Genomic DNA, 18,250 nt, shown 5'->3' with positions numbered 1-18,250 from the left:
ATCCTTGCAGACCAACAGGGGATGGTGGCAGCCAGCTGGGCATGCATGAGGCTGCAGAATGGCTGTTCTTATGCCTGGAAAATGGGATAAATCCACTGCAAAGAAAGGCTTTGAAAAAGTGAGGGGAAAAATACAGAGTTTCTCATGGGGAGTTTGTCAGATATCTGCAAAGTCCAGTTTCACAGGTAGGAAAATGAGCAACTGGCTGAAAGCCCTGTTTGCCAAGTGAGGGCTCAGTGTGGAAATGGAATATGCAACAAAGAGAGGCCAATCGAAACGAAGAGTTAAAATGTGTAGAAACTTGATGAGGAAAATGCACAGCTGGGACAGGCAGAACAGCACAGCTATCATTGGGTTCCACAGTGCCTTGGGGAGGGCTCAGGCTGTGGGGCTGGGGGGCAGGCAGCCCCACTGTGCTGTGCAGAGCCTGGGGGAGGGGGACCCAGTTGGCTGCAGAACGGCCAGGGCTGAGACCCAGAGCCTGGGCTCATCTGAGTGAAATTAAGAAATGATTAAAGGGTGCAGGCTGTAATTAAAACCCGCCAGCAGGTCTTCATGGGAAAGAGATCTCATCAAATGAACCTGATTTTGCTCTTTAGTGAATGCAGGCTGAGTTGTAAAAGCACTGCGTGCACACGCAGCCCGCGCAAGCGGAGCGCTCAGTGCTTCATGACTCTCTGATTTGAAAAGCTAGTACTACACGGAGCCAATGAAGCACACTGAACAGGCTGGGAGCTGGCTGGCAGATCCCAAACAGAGCAGGGAAGTGCAGAGATGTGTCCTCAGTGAGATCCGGGGGAGCGTGCTTGGTGGTGGTTCCATCGGTGATTGGGGAGAAAACAGAATCCTCACTGGGAAAATGAGTGGATGACAGAAAGATGGATGCAACAGGAAATATTGAGGGGCAAAGAGAGAAATGTGGGCTGCCTAGTAGTGCTGAGCTGCGCGAGCTGAGGCCGCCCAGCACTGTGGAATGGATCCCTGCCACGCTCAGGGGCAGAGACTTGTCCCGGTGAGGGAGGGACTCTGGGGGTCACCACGGGTGAACAGCCCGGCACAAGGCCCTAATGTGGTGCTGTGGCAAAAAGGGCTGATGTGGCTCTTGTGGGAGAGGGGAGGTACCTTTGTACGCAGGGCAGCACTCCTGCCATCAAGATGCTGTGCTTAAAGTGGGACGCTGAAACCAGAGGGGCCGCAAGGGGACGGGCCACAAAATGGATCCGAGGGCTGGGAAAATGTCCTGCTTCTAAAAGCTTGAGCTGCGTTCAATTTATTGACAGAAATTCTGCTCCTGTTCCCCCAGACCAGAGCATGGGTCAAGGAGGAAGCAGCACATGCCCCACTCCATGGAGAGGGGCAGAGCCAGCGGGCTGGCACAGGGACAGGTCCTCACTAGGTCCCTTGGAGCAGCTGGGAAGAAGGGATGCTGCTCGGAGAGCATCCACAGCCTGCACAGTGCAATGTGACAGCCCCATTCCACCAAACCCACAAACCCAACCCCCCTGCGCCTGCTTCCTCAGCCGTGATTAATGGCAGGCATGGTGGATGTGGGAGGGCTGCAGAGGGTGCAGTGGGCTCCCAGCTGGCCCCAGCATGGCCCAGTGAGCCCTGCTGCTGCCCTCAGGGCATGGGTTCCCATGTGTGGCCTCGGGCACAGCGTGGGACCCCCAACACATTGGAGTCCCCATGGGTTGGGACCCAGGGCTGCCAACGTGTGCCACCCCTAGGTGAGGACAGAAGGAGACACAGTGCAAAGGCACCAACTCCTGGTGTGGCAGGGGCCGAGCAGGTTTAATTGCATTGGAAGTGAAATTATGAAGGAAAAAAAAACAGCTTTGGTTTAAAGAAAGGGGCTGGGGGGATAGGAGAAAAAAAGCCCTTCAAGTTTCTATGACAACCGGCACAGCAAGAGCCTGCATCGAAAGCTCGCTTAACACATTGAAAGCTGTACAGAAATAACTAAACCCCAAACTTTGTTCTGCCAGAGCTGGCAGCAGCACTGAGCTGGCATGGAGCACTGCTCCTCCCGTCCTGTGTGGGGTGGAGCTGAGCAGCTCCTCGTCCCCTGGGCATTTGGGAGCACGTCCTCATCCCTGGTCCCAGGCCGGGTACCACTGATGCTGGTGCCACCCAGGCACAGTGAGAGAAGGGGCCTCTGCCCATGGAACCTGCCATGGCCCTCCCAGCCCACAGCTCCAGGCTGTGTCCCATCCTCTCCCCTGCAGGACCATCTTTGCTCTCTGCAGACATCCAAGGCAATCCCTATCTCCTGCCATTCACACCCACCCCTGCTAGCCTTCCTCTTCCATCAGCTTCAGTCTTGCTCTGCTCTCCATCCCCAGAGTGACATTTGTTGAACCACAACATTTCTCAGAAGCACCTTGGAAGGATTCCCTTCCTTTCCCAGCACTTGGAGAGGCTCAAAGCTCTCCACCTGCCCATAACATAGGCTCTGTATCCACCATCCAAACCCATGGGGAAAATATATATTTAAAGTTCCAGTGGCTCAGCCCCTGCCTACAATACCCTGCCCAGCAATGGAATCTTCTTTGCTTTATTACACTGCATGTGGACGAGCTAACTCCCTGACTCTAAAGCCAGGGTTAGGGCTCTGCTGCCTCTCAGCTGCCACTCATGCCTTCAGAGCCCTTCCTAAGGCTGGGCAACACATCCTCCAGCTCAGTGAAGACATTCTGGGGCAATTTCTTGCAGTGTTGAGAACCTCGTGGCTTCACAGATGGGCTGGGCATTGCCTTCCCTACCCTCTTGCAGCATCGGCACCATCCATCACCCCTCCCTTCCCCTGGGCTTCCTCCTCTCACTGCCTGGCACTTGGCAGCACTGCTGCTCCTTGCAGCATCCCAGCTGAGCGGCTCTCTGGCTCTCGGGCACTGCAAAGAAGTCAAACCCAGCACACAGGTACACTGCTATTACTGTTGTAATGATAGTGCCCGAGTTAAGGAGGCAGTGAAATGAACACCCTGCTTTGGAACACATCTAGATTATTGTGATGGCTCTTAATGCTTCCAAGGTGTAAATATGGGCTTCTAGATCCTTAAAGATGCCAAGGAGTTACGAGGGGATGACTCAGAGATGAAACATTCACTTTCATCCCTGTGCTGGCACAGAGAGGTCTCAGTGTAAGACATCCACCTTAAGAGCAGGGTGATAACAAATTAGCCGCAGACACTCTTGGCTTAATGAACACTGCAAGACAAAACAAACACGAGATGCTGCAGTTACATAAGGAGGTTTCAGAGGTTGGTGGTGTGTTTACACCTCTGAGGCTTCACACGGAAGGTGGGCAGCAGCCCTGAATGTGGAACGGGGACAGAGCCCTGAAAAGTGCCCACAGGAGGGCTGCAGGATCTCCAGGGGCACAGAGGGCTGAGCACGGCCACGTCTGCACACAGGGATGAGGGCAGTGCCAGTGCTGACACCTCAAGTGCCTGCAAACACGAGCAGCGCAGCGGCTCCTGACAGCTGAGCGTTGCTCTCAGCAGAGGAGGGCAGCGAGCGCAAGCAGCTCCTGCAGCAAATCAGCAGCGCTTTAATTAAATCCAGGTATTTCGGTCTGCGCTCACATGGGGCTTTATGATCGTTATTACAACCAACATTTCTCTCCTGGTTCAAAGAAACCAGTCCACGCCTGACACCAAAGAGCAAACGCCTCCAGGAAGCAGCAGCCTTCCCCGGCCCCAATGGGGGGGACTCACTCACCCACAGTGCTCTGCACACTGAGCGTTCTGCTGCCACAGTCCCATGCTCTGCTCCACAACACTCGCAAGGGGACTCTACCAGGAACACGGAAGGGGCTCTGGATGTCCCAGCAAGCACCCAACGCCACAGCCTGCTCAGCAGCTCCCTGTGCCAAGGCATGCAGTGGCACCAGGCTTTGGAGCTGTGGGCAGAGCGGGTGGGAGCTGCTCCCCAAACAGGATCAGATGGGATTTGCCCAGGATGTGTCCTGCACGTCTTGACGCCTTGACAGCCCGTTGGGAAGAGCAGCATGGAGGTGCCAGTGCTGCTCTCAGCGTGAGGCTGGCACAGCCAACACAGGTGGTAAAACTCGTGCAGCTGCTGGATCAGTGCTGGGCTCATGGCCACAGCTCCTCTCTTGGGAATGTCAGCTCTGGCAGCTGTCTATGTGCTGCTCTCTCCGAGGTGTTCTCTACCTCCATCAGTTCTCAGGTGATGTAATTATTTGAGGTTAAGCCTTCCCAATCCAAACAGCATTCCTGCACATAATGCAGAACAGGGAACTCTGCCTTCTGGACACAAAAGAAGCCAGGATTCACCGCTCCTGACGTGGGCCAGGAGCTGGAATGGCCATCACCATCCTCAGCAATCCCTGGACACCAGAGCTGCTTTGGGCTCTTTTGAGCGTGGTGGTCAAAGCACACAGCAGCACTGCAGTGAGCAGCATGGAAATCTCAGACCTTGGTCAGCAGAGGTCACAAACACCTCTCTCAAATCCTTTGCCAAATGTGTGTTGATTTTGGTGCTGCATCCACGATGACCCTCCCGGGATGCTCCTGTGGTCTCCCAAAAGGCTCGGTGGGATCCAGCAGCCTAGGAAATGATTCTGGCTGGGTTTTCAGCAGGCTCTTGCTGCCAGTGGTATTGGGAAGCTGGTAGCCAAAATCAGGTGAGTGGACAGAGCAGCTCTGAATCAGACCTTTCAGCTGGAACCCATGAGACTCATGCTGGGATGTCAAAAGCCTCTGGTGGCATATGGAGAAAGGAGCCCATAGATACCCCCAGACATGTGCACCAGTGCTGGCACTCCACATCACAGCAGCTCTGTCAGGGTTTGAGAACACCCTGCCATCCTGGGCACCCAGGGGTGCCTCTGTGACGTTAAGCATAAATGGGACCAGGAAGCAAAGGATGCTGCTGCCTTGTGCTCCCTGTGGGCTCAGCACTGCTGGGAGCAGCACTGCAGGAACGCATTGGAAAGCATCAAGGAAAGAAATACACCAAATTATGGAGGACAAAAGATGTTCTCAGCCCAATCCCTTCTACACCTTCCAAAAAACCCCTCCCAGTGACAACCCCGCATGGCAGAGCACTATTCCACAGTTTCAAAAACACCAATGGCATCTTTTTCCCAGTACAAAAAAGATGACAACAGAAGGATGTTCCACTTCTCCCAGGAGCAGTGCAGGGTCCTACAGCAAACACGCTCAGCAGCACAACACACAGCTGCTCTGCGCTCGGGGCCAGCACTGAGGCTCTCACCATTGGTTTGAATAGAGTTTGCTCCCATGCAGCTCATCATGCTGCCAGGCATCCCTCCAGCAAAGAAACCACCTGCCTGCCTGGAGGGTGCCGTGCTGCAGTGAGGCTGTGGGAATGCAGGGTGCAGCAGCAGCTGTGTGCTGTGCACACTCAGAGCAGAGCAGTGGACAGGTCACTCCCAGCCCCACTGCACAGCCCCATGGGGTCCCAGCTCCGGCCCCATGCTGGCAGCTCCTCCTGATCTGATTTAACAATCTGCAGATGCCCCGAAGTCAAGGTGACTGACAGCCCTTCACTCTCATCCCTGCTCATGTAATTGCTGCAGCTATTCCTGTACACCAAGATGTCTAATCTTAGCAAGCCCGAGCTGCCTGGCAATACGGACAAACCGGGCATTTCCACGCAATTACTCACCAACACCACTGGCACTTACTTGGACTGGTAGAAGTCCTTCTTGTCTGCTGACCCCAGGCTCTGCAAGACAGAAGACAAAACAGTTACGTCCCTTTAACCCATGGCCGAGCAATGCCACTGATGAAGATGTGTGAGGAGGAAGAGCTGTGCCTGGGCTGTGTGTATGATGGGCAGGCTGGGGGAACTCTGGGCTGCCAGCTCAGAACCTTCATCCCCTAAAACAGTGCAGGCACAGCCTGCAGCCACCAGGGCTGTGCTGAGAAAGGGTCATGGCAGCAGCATGAGGATGCATTGGCTCTGAGTCTAGCACATCCACATCTGCCACCACTTGCAGCAGTGTGGCACCATGAATCAGGGCAGGCTGGAAGCAGGACAGGGTGTGGGGTCAGCGGGAAGACCCACAGGCATGGGGACAGGTTGATGATATTCTTCTGTCCAGAAAAACCCCAACAACGTGCAAAGTGAGCACAGCCCGACGCTCACGTGTTACCACACACCTGCGCCTTCACGAATGCCACGACTGCCACCAGCTCGTGCCATTGGAAGCCCAGTGCCATCCCAGCCCCGAGGGATGAGGGGATGGGGTGAGCACAGGAAGGCCCCCACCGACAGAGGGATGCACTGGGTGCAGCGTGACGCTCAGACACGCTGAGACAGACAGACAGACAGACGGATGGATTTATGGGTGGGCAAGCAGACAGATAGGTGTTTGGACAGACAGACAGACAGACAAACAGACCCACCAAGCTAGGGCGGCAGCACAGCCACCGCACCTCCTCCTGCTCCTGCTCCCAGGGACGGCCCAGCCCTCGCAGCCCACCAGCGCGGGGTCCCGGGCAGCGGCACAGGGTGGCCGTGCCACCGTCCTCTCCCTGTCCCCGTCAACACGGCCGTATGTCGGCTGGAAGGAGGCGCGCCGGGCCCGGCAGCTGTTGTAGTTTTGCTCCGTGGTTGCCAGGCAATCGCGAAGGCGAGCGCCGAAGCAGAAGCGGGGCCGAATGCTAATGGGGACTGGGAGCGCTCCCTGCCCAGCCCCGAGGAAAGCTCCGGGCGCTCAGCGCAGCGCAGTCCCGCAGCGGCCGTGGGCAGCGGCCGGGCTCCGGCACATTTCCCTGGGACTGAAGGCACCCACCCGCCCCCAGCCCCGAGGCTGTAGCCAAACCTACGGCACAGGGAGCGCGGAGCAGGGGCTGCGCTGCTCTCGCTCTGTCCTACAGACCGGGATGTGGCCGAGCCCCGGCCCGGGCAGAGCTCAGTGAGCAACAGCGGAGCCCCACATGATGGGATGATGGGATGCGAACGGGGCAGGAACAGCGCAGGGCAATGCGATGGGAGCTGTGCTGCAGCCGACAGCCGCACCTCACACCAAGCAGGTCTCCAAGACGAGGTGGTATTCACTGAGATCTCTTCTATAGCTTGCAATGCTCCTCCTCACTGAGCCTTCCTCCTGCCTCCCACAAGCAGAGGCCCCTCTGCAGCCTCTGTGTGAACCGTCCTCATGGTCTTCCCCAGGAAAACATCCTTGGACCATCCCCAACCAGCACGTCTCGTTCTCAGTCCATTCATTCAAAGCACACAAACTCGTCGATGTGGCAAAAGCAAGTCTCCATCCTGGGAACAGCACCTGTACATCAGGCACAGCACTTCCCCTGGGTATGGCATTACTTCCTTAGACTTGCCACCTAAACCCCAGGGTGCTGGATCCTGAACTATGGCTACAAAGCAGTTCCCAAGCCATGAAAAATTCAGTTTCATCCGCTATCCAGCAAGGATGGTGGAGAACTGGTGGCAGCACCACTACCTGATGCATGAGGAATCCGCACCCACAGCCAGAGCCTGGCACCAGCAGAGCTCTGCAGGATGGCTGCCACTGTCCCAAGGCAGCTCAGAGCCTGGGGTGGCCCAGCACAAAGTTGGCAAAGGCAAAGCTGGGACCAAGGGTCTCACAGCTGGCACTGAGAGCCTGAAAAGTGACACCAATGGCCCTGTGGCTATCACTGGGTGCTCCATAGCTGACACTGAGAGCCCCACGGCTGGCACTGGGAGCCCCACAGCTGGCAGCAGCAACCCCAGTGGGCAAGGAATGGGTTAATGCAAGCACACTGAGCAGCTGGTTTTTAAGAGTCATGGAAAACTCAGGGGGTATTGGATAGCTGGAATAGAACAACGAGGCACTAGCTTTGGAAAGAGGAAAAACAAAACAAGAAAGCGGGGAGCTCTGTAATGATGGCTAGCCAAAACATCTCATTTGGAGCCTTATTAAGAGAAAATAGCAGTCGAGGAGGGACAGCAGAATTCCAGCACCATGTCCAAGGAGTCGGGCCTGGAGCGGGGCCAGCAGCCCAGGCTCAGCTCCTGGCTGCCCTGCACCCTACTGGCTGACCCCCACCCGCCCCGTGCCTCCCCACAGCCCCCACATGGCCCTCCCTGCCCTCTTCCCAGAAGAGAGAGGATCTGTGCGCAGCACACAGCCAAAACTCCCCCCACATCTCATTTCTTTCTCCCCAGCGTGCGCAGGGGGTGAGGATGTGCTCTTGGCATCCCATCTATGCGGGATGTAATTGGAAGCCCTTTGGTGAGGAGCAGCGTCACCCAGGACAGTGACAGCCCCAGTCCCTCTGCTCCAACAGCTCCGATCCTGCTGTACTAACAGCCCCAGCCCCATTTTACCAATGGCCCCAGTCCCATTGCACCAACAGCACCAGTACCTCTGCACCAACAGCCCTGGCCCCGCTGCAGAATGTGGGGTGATCTCAGCTGATGGTGACAAGTGGGGAATTGTGGACAAGTGGCTGATGGAAGCAACACCGGGCGGATGGATCGCCATAATGAAGCAGAGAGGGATGAAGCAGGGAACACAAAGCCTGAATCTTCAGAGAAGCGTGCTGGCACACAGCAGAGCTGAAGCCATCTCCAGAGAGAGGAGAGGATCAGCATTTCTGGGGGCTGTGAGGACACCAACCAGATAGGCCACGCAGAGCTGGGCAGAGCTGCTGGCATGCAGGGAGCTGGGATGAGCTCCGCTTCCCCCACCTGTGCCAGGGGACTGAGAGAGACAGAGAGTTCCCGAAGCAGAGCAGAAGATGGCCTGGCACACTCCTCTGCATTCTGGGTGGAAAGATCAATCTCTCCTGCATTGATACGGCCTACGGAAGTTTTTATCTCTGCAGTTATACAACACAACATTGAACGTCGGCCGTCTCACACGCAACTAGATGGGGATCTGCTGGCTGCCAGGAGAGCCATACACCAAGTGAGAGGGGCTCTGGGACCTGCAGATCCACAGGCAAAACAAACCCAGAGCCACAGAGGGCTCTGCTGATGCCATAGGATGGGGGGGGGTTGAGGTGTGAGCATCCCTGTACTCAGTGCATATCCCACACCGCAGCGTGAGTCACGTTCCACGGGGCCGCCGCACTGCTGCCACTTGCTCATTTCATTGATGACTCAGGGCTTAGGAAGCACGTTTGAAATCCCTTAATGAAATAATGGAGAGAGTCATTTTTATCGGCATGTATTTTTAAAACAAATCCTTGAGTGAGGCTTGCGCCTAGCTCTGCCGTTCCGCTCCAGAGATGGAGGTGAACAGCTCTTGGATGGAGCCCAGTGCACTGGTGGGGCAGGAGCAGCCCCTGCACGTGGCACATCCCAATGGAGATGGTGGCTGGGAGCAAGGACACTGCCTGGCTGAGATGGGAGGGCTGAATCCCAGCATGATTGGGTCAGGAGGGCCTTCCCTGCCCCCAGCCCCAGCCCTGCCGTGGGCTATGCCCAACAGCTCAGGCTGCCCAAGGCCCATCCGTGGCCATGGGCATCTCCAAGGTTGGGCACCCACAGCTCTGGGCAGCAGTGCCAGCGCCTCACCGCCCTCTGAGTGAAGGATTTCCCCCTAACATCTCACCTAAATCTCCCCCATTTTTGGACTGTTGGCCAATGTGACTAAGAAAGTGCTGTCCCAAGCAGGGCCAAAGCCATTACCACCAGGACCCTCTTCCTTTTCCTACACCAGCACCGCAGAACTGGGCCAGTGCTGCTGCTGCTGCCCTTGCTGTGAGAAGAACAGTGCTCCACATGATGCTCAGAGCCTGCCTGAAAGTGCAGCGTCACCAAAAACACCAAGAGGGAAAGAGGTGCTCAATGAGAGGGCTTATGCAAGCGTCAAACATGAGACCATTGTAAAGGACAGTGATGAGCTCTGAAGTTGCGCCTCACTGGGAAATAGCAGCCACGGGGCTGGGAACCAGGTGGCACGGAGGGGCTGATGCAGTTCTGCATGACCCATTTATTCCCACCAACACACATCAATCCTGCTGCACTTTTTACTCCCTGAAATGTTGCCAAGCATGATCTGAGCTCATCTTTTTTTTCTGGGCAGTGTCCCGGGGAGAACCACATTATGAGCAAGGGCTGAAGAAGCCTCATGCAATTGTTCAGAAATGACACCAAAACGATGCCCAAAGACGAGCAGCTGCTCGCAGGTGGCAGCTTTCTCAGTCATCCCAATAAAATCTGGCTCAGCGCTCCCAGAATAACCAATGCCCACACAAACAAAAGGAGAGACCAAAACCGAGGGAGGTTATTTTTTTTTTTTTCCATGTTGGAAGAAAAACTCCACAAAACAAACGGGTGGGTTAATGCTGATCAAAGCCCACCCCCCAAACCCGTACCCAAGCACTTGGGCCGAGGTGATGGCAGAGCTGAGGTTGTGCTGTGCAGCCTCACACAGCACTGTATGCACCAGGGAGCCCAGCGTGCAGGTGCCAGTGGAGCCCATGTTCCTCTCTGCCCTGTTGGGGATGGGGGGCAGTTGCCCAGCCCCTGGTGCTCAGCCTGGCACTCAAGACACACGGCAGCTCCTCCCTGCTGCTCCCCTCTGCTGGCTGCAGCTGCTGGGACACGATGGCACCTGGGTCATGGCAAACCATGCTGGGGGATGGAAGGGTGGAGAAGAGCCCTGCTGCGAAGCACTAGGGGTGGCAGCTGGGTAAGAGCCAGCACTGTGCCCTCATAGCCCTAAAGTCAATGGATCCTGGGTGCAGCAAAGCAGCGTGGCCAGCAGGGCAAGGAAGGAGATCTGCCTCTCTGCTCTGAGCTGTGAGACCTCACCTGGAGCACTGCGTCCAGATGTGGAGTCCTCAGTACAGGAGAGACATGGAGCTGTTGGAGTGCATCCAGAGGAGGGCTACAAAAATGTTCCAAGGGATGGAACACCTCTCCTATGGGCCAAGCTGAGAGAGCTGGGGTTGCACAGCATGGAGAAGGCTGTCCCAAACCATCATTGCTGCGTGTGAGCTTGTAAGTCTGTGGGAATCCCCCCAGGTGTCACACACTTCTCCAGCATCATCCCTCCCCCAGCAGCCCTGCAGAGAAGGACGCACGGTTCCCCATGGGCCTCCCTGTGCCGCTCTGCTGCTGCCCCACGCACGGCTTCACACCGCACTGCCTGACCACCACTAAGTGCTGAGGCACCAAACCCCATCAAGGAAGTGCGAGACACACTGCAGAATAATTTGAGAGCATTTTTAAAAGCCCAGAGGGGGAAAAAAGCTTTTTGGAACGTGTTCTCAATCTCATTAATTGGGAAGACAGCCTTGGAGGGGAAAGAAAAAAAAAAAAAAGATTATATTCCTCCCCAAATCATTATCCTCTCTGAAGAGTGTATCATATGAAAACAGTTATATAAAAGAATAAATTATATTTGGAATGGCAGGAACCCCAGAATAAAGCAAAGAACTCTGGTGTTCCCATATAAAGATAGGAGACAGTTATCTGTTCCAAATTTTCGAGTTTTCTGCTGTGCCAATTCAAATTCACTACATACCAGCATGGCCATATAAAGGGGACTCCACCCATGTAATCTTGGAACGAGCTGTAATCCCCCAAACTATCAATTTAATGTATGGGGATACAAAATGAGACAAGAATGTACTGACAGAGAGCACAATCCATTAGCTCCGTGGCAGAAGGCACCAGAACGTGTGCGCAGGAACAGCTATTTAAAGCCACATTTGCATTTAAAGACCGGATCTGAAATTAAGATTTCTGCACGCAGACAGCGTCGATTCTGCCAGTGAAAAGGCCATCTCTGAATCCAGCGTGAGTTTTGTTTTTCCCTTTCTTTTCTCCCCTTTGCTCAGCGTCACGTTTCTTGGCCGGCGATGGGAAGAAAGCGGCTCAGGGTCGGGAGTTTCCCATCTCACCATGCCTGTGTGCAGCCTCCCAGCCCGTCCCACTCGGGCTGCCCCATACCAGCATGGTGGGGATCAGAGCTCCAGAGGTGCTGTCCTGGGCTGCTGGGGCTCCGGGTGCCTCTGTGACACCGATGCAGGCAGAGGGGGCACACACAGCTGCAGGGACGCAGCGTGCATGGACAGCTCTGCACTGCTCTGCCCCTCGCCCCCTGCACACACTGTGCTACATCCCAGGGGGCCAAAACACCCAATTTTCCTGTATTTCTGCAGGTGCAGCGTGGCTGCAATGAGCCCCATCCTGCACAGGGCCCCTCCCACCGGCCCACAGCAGGATCCTGTTTTTTGCTCCAGTGCTGCCTGCCCCATGGGGTGCTCCTGCGAGAGCTGTGCTGCAATGCAGGGCATGGCAAGTGGCAGCACGGGATGGCACACAGCCCCCACGGGGAGACTCCCCAGCCCAGGGATGGAGGCATGGACTGGCCGTGTCAGCTAAGTGTTTCCATTCAAGCCAGACAGTGACTAATAACTCCATTAATTTGTTACTCAGTTAAATTTTTCAGCCCCACAAGAGCCAAATGGTTGCTCCAAGCGAAGAAATCCTGCAAGACGCATTCCTTCCTGCTGTCCCAGGAATACCCGGGGATCCATCACTGCAGGACAGAGCTGACAGCTCATTCATCCATCACAAAGAACAACACAGTAACCTTTCCTTTATCCCTTTTCCTCCCCAGATGCCATTTACTGGTGGCTACAGCTCGCGTCATGCTCCTGCAGCGCTGCGGGAGGTGGGGGCTGAGCGAGCTCCTCGTGCTGCCACTGCTGCACATCAAACAAATGAGAAAACAAACATTTGTTTTATTGGCATTACGGCTGTCAGCACAGGGAAGGAAAGAGCGTGGTCTGCAGAGCATCCACCTTCCACCCCTTCTGCATCCAACGTCACTGCATGCACCAGCTACACCCGGCAGAGCTTGGAGGCCCTTCTGAGCTCCCTGGAGGTTTGGCACACGGAGCTCAGCTCAGTGCTGGGATTGGTGACATTACGGGATTCATGGCCACAGCCTTTTTATTTGTGCCCTCAGAAGACACGTGCCAAGAGCCTGCACCACACACCAGCACATCCCAGCTGTACATGGGGAGCCCGGCGTTCCCCTGCTGGCTGCCCCCCAGCCTGGGGCACATCAGGGCTCTGCTCAGTGCTCTGCAGGGTGTTGTTCCCCCCGTTCCCACCTGCTCAAAATGGACCTGCTGCCCCTGAGACTGCATTGAGATTCAGCTGAGAAGCAAGCTTCAGGCAGGCCTCAGGAAGCCAAAATAGAATAAAACATACATTTGTGACAAGGTATCAGTCCAGTAAATCCTTGCACAGAACACAGAGGATAAAAAAAACAGATTTCTTACAAAAACCCAGTACTTTCTCTTGGTTGGTAAACGTACAGCCCTGCAAAGCCCACATCTCCAGCATCCCCGCAACACCAGGTGCAGTGCCACAGGGCACAGAGCAGAGCTGCAAACCACCCCACAGCACAAACCACCCTCCTCAAGCCCTGCTCCTGCAGCTCTCAGCCTGCAGACCACTCTCAGCACATCACCAAACAAGCCTACAGGACCTCCTCAGGGCCTTGGGGATGTGAGTGCCCAAAGCCTCAAAGCCAAACCACCAGGACCCCTGTGGGTGTCCCCCAAATGGACCCCACACATCTCTGTGTGGTGAGACACCGAATGCAGCACAGCCCCCAGCCCAGCTCACTGTGTCCTGGAGCTCGCTCCATGCCATGTCCCAAAGGGGCACTGACCCCCCCAAGTGCAGGGCAGCACCCAGTGCCCCCACCCCACCTGGCAGCAGCTCCAGCCCAGCCTTTCACCTCATGCCTTCCCAAGGCCCTTTACCCGCCCAGCCTCCACCGCAGCCAGATTCTTTGGTTCACATTAGGCTTTTCCCAAATAATATCCCGGGGTACCCCAGCTCTGCAAGGCGCACTGCTCACCATCTCTGCTATGCTCTGGTCTTCACAAGGGCTCTGGCTTCTTCCTTCTCCTCCTCCTCCTTGTCCCCTCCCTGGCTGCACAGCTGCCACCCGTTCCGGCTCCATTCCACGGTCTCTCCCCACGATTACAGGGCAGCACAACCACCCCAGGTGAGCTGGCAATCACAGACCTGGAGGCAATTTCCATGGAAATGTCCCCTCCCAGCTCAGACGTGGGTTTATCTGCCTGGGAGGAGCATCCCACGCCAGCACTCCACAGTGCCTGACCTGTGCCTTGCCATCCCAAGGTGCAGCAATGCTCCACAAGCAACAAACCGCCCATTCACTGCTTTCTTCCCTCCGTCCCATGGCAGCCCACGAACTCACCTCCTCCCAGTCCTGACCAGTAGCACCAGCCCCATGGCACTAGGTCCACACAGGGTCCCCAAGCCCCAGACCCAGCCCCAAGCCATCGATGGGCAGAGCTGCTTCAAGAGAAAAGCACACATCTGTCTCCATGTGGGGTTATAAGGGCAAAGACCTGACTTCGCTGGGAGAAAGAGATGTGATGGGCATTTATCAAAGGGATGAAGATGAAGGCAAGCTCAGACCCCAGAGCCCAGCCCTGTGAGCCATCCCAGCCACACAACACCATCCCTGTGGGCTCCAGCACAGCAGCCTCCATGGGGCGTTGTGGCAGGATTTGTGGCAACAGCACAAAAAAACAAAGGTGCCAAGGATTAGATGACCTGGCAAGTCACAAGCATGGCCAAGGATGGAAAACCAGCAGTCTGTGTCTCACCATGGCACCACGTAGTATCCCTGCAGACATAGCAGTACCCAGCCCTAGGAGGGCTGTGAGAAGTGCTCATCCAAAGCACCCCAAGAACGACACACAGAGCTGCAGTGGGTTGTGGCTGTCTGTGCTCTGGAAGCACAGCAGCTTCCAGGGGAAGCACAGCCCCTCGCGCCCAGGCCCCGGGGAAGCCCATCCGCATTCAGGCAGCATTTGGGCTGCTGCGAGGGAAGAAATTAAAGAAATAAATCATATTTTGTTCGTGCTCAGTAAACACTCGCTGGAGAGCCGTGATTCAGCCTTGCATCTGCTTCTCCCCAGCAGGAAGCCACAGTGCTGGTTACTGTGGTGGCTGCAGGGCACGGGGAGCCCGGGGCTGGCATGAGGACAGGGATGGGGACAGAGACAGAAGCAAGGGATGGGGATGGGGACACAAGGGTGGATGGCACAGCCGCACGTCTGCAGTGAGAAGGCTTTGGTGGGGATGTGGAGAGAGAAGGCAGCTGGGAGGAGAGTGGTTCAGTGGGGAGAGGACGGACCAGGCGTTCTCTGAGGAGCAGGGGGGAGTAGGGAGAAGCTCAGGAAAGGAGAAACAGGGAAAAGAGACGACAAAGCCGCTGGGTAAGGGATGCAGGAAGGGAAAAAATAAAAGGGAAGGAAAAAAAAAACACCAGTTGAAATCCTTGGGGAGTTGTGGAAGAGAAGAAAGCGCACAGACACGGCAGGCATGCCAGAGCCAGAGCCAGAGCACAGGAAGCGCCTAACGAGGCTGGAGACAGAGATACTACCGTGCTGCTGACATCATGCCGCGCCGCAGCCCTTTCCAAAACAGCTCCGAGCTGCAGCGCGGGGTGCAGGCAGTGTGCTGGGAGATGTGCTGGGAGATGTGCTGGGAGATGTGCTGGGAGCTGCCCCGGGCCAGCACGGCCCTGGGGTTGGCAGGGAGGGGACAGCAGTGGTGAGGGGCTGGGTCCGTGGGAAGGGGCATTGCCAAAGGTTTTCTCCAACTGATACACACACAGTGAGACGTGAAGTCCCTGCTGTGCAAAAAGGTGAGTGCTCCCAACAAACAGAGCCAAGCAGTGAGAAATGGCAGATACAGAGACCCAGAGGGCAGCAGGGCACTGGGGAGGATCTCCGGACTGTGCAGGCAGCAGTGCCATGCATCTCCCCGTCCTGCACGGGCTCTGCATCCCCTCGGGGTCCGCATGGGACACCCACGCCAAGGGCACCCAGCAGCTGCTCTCCCAGCATCTTCTGCAGGAGATCTGCCCACCACAGGGCTGGGCAGGTAGGAGAAACCCATCGTGGAGCCTCTGTTGGCCCTGAAGCCGCCCGCACCCCCAGCTCCTCGCTCCCAAGCCCTGAGGCTGCCTCCCTGCCTGGGGGGGCTGACTCACGCGCTGGGAGAAATTAATAAGCAAGCACAGGAGAAGGCTCATCCCTCCAGCAGCAGCATGAATCACGGCTCTGCTTGCCTGTCCAACGCATTGTTCAGCACTGAGTCAGTACTGCTGCGCAGGTTAACAAGGGCAGAAATTAAAAGTGATGGCCTACGAAATGCAACAGCGCTGAGAAATTATAAGGCAGTGCTACTGTAAGAAAGCTGACGGGACTGCCCACAGAGCCCCAGAAAAGACATGCTCCGTGCTTCAGCTTCTCACCAGCTGCTTCTTTGCAGCCAAGCCCCCTCCAGTGCCCCAGTGCTCCCCAGAGCCCCACAGTGAGAGGCAGCGCTGTGCATCCACCTCCTCTGCCTCCCACTGGGTGCCTCACATGTGCAGCCCTGGCTGGGGGGAGAGCCCTAACTGAGCAACGTGTGTCTCAGGGCTGGGGGCCATCCTCAGAACAAAAGCCCTTGTCACTATTTCCCACCCAAAACAGCTTCTGCAACACAGTGGTGCATCACCACTGCAAGCAGCAATGATGTTTAGAAAGTACATTGTAACCTCAGCATAGAACAAGAGGCTCCTGCAGCCAGAGTCCTGGATGTTGCTGTGGAATGGCTGCTGTGAAGCACCCCCAACAGCCCTCGTGTTCTGTGAGCTTGTAGGTACTGAGCGAGTGCACCAACACAGGCTGTACTGCACTCAGAGATGCATGGGAGCAGAACCCGACTTTGTGGAGCAGAGGGAGAAAGAGAGGAGACACGCAGTTTGGGAAATGGGGTCAGCTGCTGGGCTGCCCCGGTGCATGAGCATGAGCACACCCAGGAAACATGCGCTGTGCTTTAAGTGCTCCCTTCTGATCATATCAGCCACCAACGACTCTCATCCCTCTCCAACACCAGCTGATGGATCAGCTTTGAAGATACTGTGCAGCAGCAAGTTCTGCAGGTTACATCCTCTGGTACAAGAAAGCACTGCCCCACGGCAGTGCTTCACTCGCTTCCTTGCAGCTCTAGCTGATGGACTTAAGCCCAAGAGAAAGACCAAAACGTCTCCAAGGATGCTGTGACTCATGATGCCATCCCACACCACGCGAGGACCCCAGGGCAGATCCCACCCACCACCAGCACCTCTCCTTTGTCACTGCAGGGCTGGGGGCAATGAACACAACGTGACGCACGCTGCTCCATCCCACCCAGCAGCCCCAGAGAAAGCTAATCTGAAGGAGCCATCAACTGAAAACAAAACAAAATCTGCTCAGCAAACCAGCGAGCACCAGAGGACCCATTTTCTCCGACAAGGATCCAATTCAGCTCTAAGAGGACAGTTATTATGCATTAAATGAATGGCAATCGATTATTAAGAGCGCATTCATCGGGGCTGGGTAAATGTGTAAGAAGATACCCACCTATTACATAGCTGTGAAACCACACTGAATGCGCTCCTAATGACCAACTGCTATTTACTTAACATTCAATATCCATTGCTAGGGAAGGTCTCTCTAGATTTAATAAGCCTCTGTTATTTTATGTTTAATTAAATACCGTCCACTATTAAAAACATATTTAACTGAGGTCAAAACCAGTAAAAACTGTATCTTATAACACAGCTGCTAAACCTCAAATATCTCCTTAATGATTAATTGGGATTTAGCACGATTGCTGTCCGACCGAGAGCGCGTGGTAGCCAGAAGCTCCAAGATTCAAGGACAAAAGTGCTTTGCTTCTGCAAACAATTCTGCTGGTTGAATAGTTTGGCTAATAGAAACGTAGCAGGGCAGTGGGAGCCTCAGCCCAGTGTAACCCAAAGTTTGGAAAATTCAACATAAAGCACAGCCACATTGCACAACAGCTGCGCAGCCGAGCGGGGAGCTGGGACACAGTGCCCCAAATGCAGGGAACCCCACGGTGTGGGACACTTGCAGGACCCATCCTGCTCAGCCCTGTCCCAGCTCTTCTGGGAGCATCTTGATGGGACACGTCCAGTTGGAACTGCCAGTGGTTGAGATTGCCAACGGGTTGGATTGCCAATGGTTGGGATGGCCAATGGTTGGGATGGCCAATGGCTTGGGATGTCCAATGGCTTGGGATGGCCAGTGGTTGGGATGGCCAATGGTTGGGATGGCCAATGGCTTGGGATGGCCAGTGGTTGGGATGGCCAATGGTTGGGATGGCCAATGGCTTGGGATGGCCAGTGGTTGGGATGGCCAATGGTTGGGATGGCCAATGGCTTGGGATTGTCAGTGGTTGGGAT

General features: G+C 55.6%; 1 protein-coding gene across 4 annotated transcripts in view; it reads right to left on the bottom strand.

The window, feature by feature from the left end:
* The window catches only part of LOC122176056 (ankyrin repeat and fibronectin type-III domain-containing protein 1-like), a 133,549-nt gene that overhangs the window by 37,101 nt on the left and 78,198 nt on the right, over window positions 1-18,250 (bottom strand). For all 4 annotated transcript variants that reach the window (XM_042864282.1, XM_042864285.1, XM_042864284.1 and 1 more), the window contains exon 5: window positions 5,675-5,715. In XM_042864282.1, coding sequence (XP_042720216.1) covers window positions 5,675-5,715 — 41 coding nt within the window. The remainder of the gene's footprint in view (window positions 1-5,674; window positions 5,716-18,250) is intronic.

This window comes from Lagopus leucura, unplaced genomic scaffold (genome assembly GCF_019238085.1).
Source record: "Lagopus leucura isolate 7727_CA_CO unplaced genomic scaffold, USGS_WTPT01 Super-Scaffold_760, whole genome shotgun sequence".
Classification (NCBI taxonomy): Eukaryota; Metazoa; Chordata; class Aves; order Galliformes; family Phasianidae; genus Lagopus; species Lagopus leucura.
This window is presented reverse-complemented; position numbering and strand designations above follow the sequence as displayed.